At 52.5% G+C, this 688-nt stretch overlaps 1 protein-coding gene across 1 annotated transcript in view; it reads left to right on the top strand.

Moving 5' to 3' along the window:
• Positions 1-80: 80 nt before the first annotated feature.
• The window catches only part of H310_13965 (hypothetical protein), a gene marked incomplete at both ends in the record, with an annotated part of 961 nt that continues 353 nt past the window's right edge, over positions 81-688 (top strand). Inside the window, one exon of the mRNA XM_008881646.1 lies at positions 81-593. Coding sequence (XP_008879868.1) covers positions 81-593 — 513 coding nt within the window. The remainder of the gene's footprint in view (positions 594-688) is intronic.

Below are 688 nucleotides of genomic sequence, written 5' to 3'. Positions count from 1 at the left end.
TCGCTGCGACGTTCAACGAAAAGGCCCCAACCTTCTCCAAGCGGGTCACATCCTTTCTCACTGTGCTCCACCCCCACCTCATGGCCAAGTACATTGACCAGCCTGCGTCCAAGTTCACAATGAGCAATCTACACCGCTCTGGTCAGCGGTTCAAGAACTTTCCTTCTGCACTTTACGCTGTGGATGTTACGTTTCAGCCCACGTTCGCCCCAGCGGGCGGCTTTGCGGAAAAAAAGCGGTTCTTTAGCAAGAAGCACGGACAGTATGGACTCAAGGTGGAAGCCAGTGTCCTTCCGAATGGTTTGGCCATCCATGTCAGCCCGGCCGTACCTGGCAGCGTTGCGGACATCTCCATTTGTGAGTCCATGGAGGACTTTCACAAGGCCCAGCTCACGAAAGCGGATGACGATGTTGCCATGGAGGACGGGGGCCCGTTGTCTCAAGAGTATCCAAGAACTTGGGCTGTCCTTGCAGACAAAGGATACCAGGGTTTGCATCGGCATCTTCGTGCAATCACGCCAGCGAAACGCCCACCTGGTGGACTCTTGTCCGTAGAAGAGATGGCTAACAATGACAAGATCGCCAGTGATCGGGTTGTTGTTGAAAATTTCTTCGGGCGACTCAAGACCTTATGGTCTGTTGTGAGTGACACATTCTCCTGGAAGAAAGACAATTATGATCTTTTTTT

The sequence above is a fragment of the Aphanomyces invadans genome, assembly GCF_000520115.1.
Source record: "Aphanomyces invadans strain NJM9701 unplaced genomic scaffold supercont1.59, whole genome shotgun sequence".
Taxonomy (NCBI): Eukaryota; Oomycota; class Saprolegniomycetes; order Saprolegniales; family Verrucalvaceae; genus Aphanomyces; species Aphanomyces invadans.
This window is presented reverse-complemented; position numbering and strand designations above follow the sequence as displayed.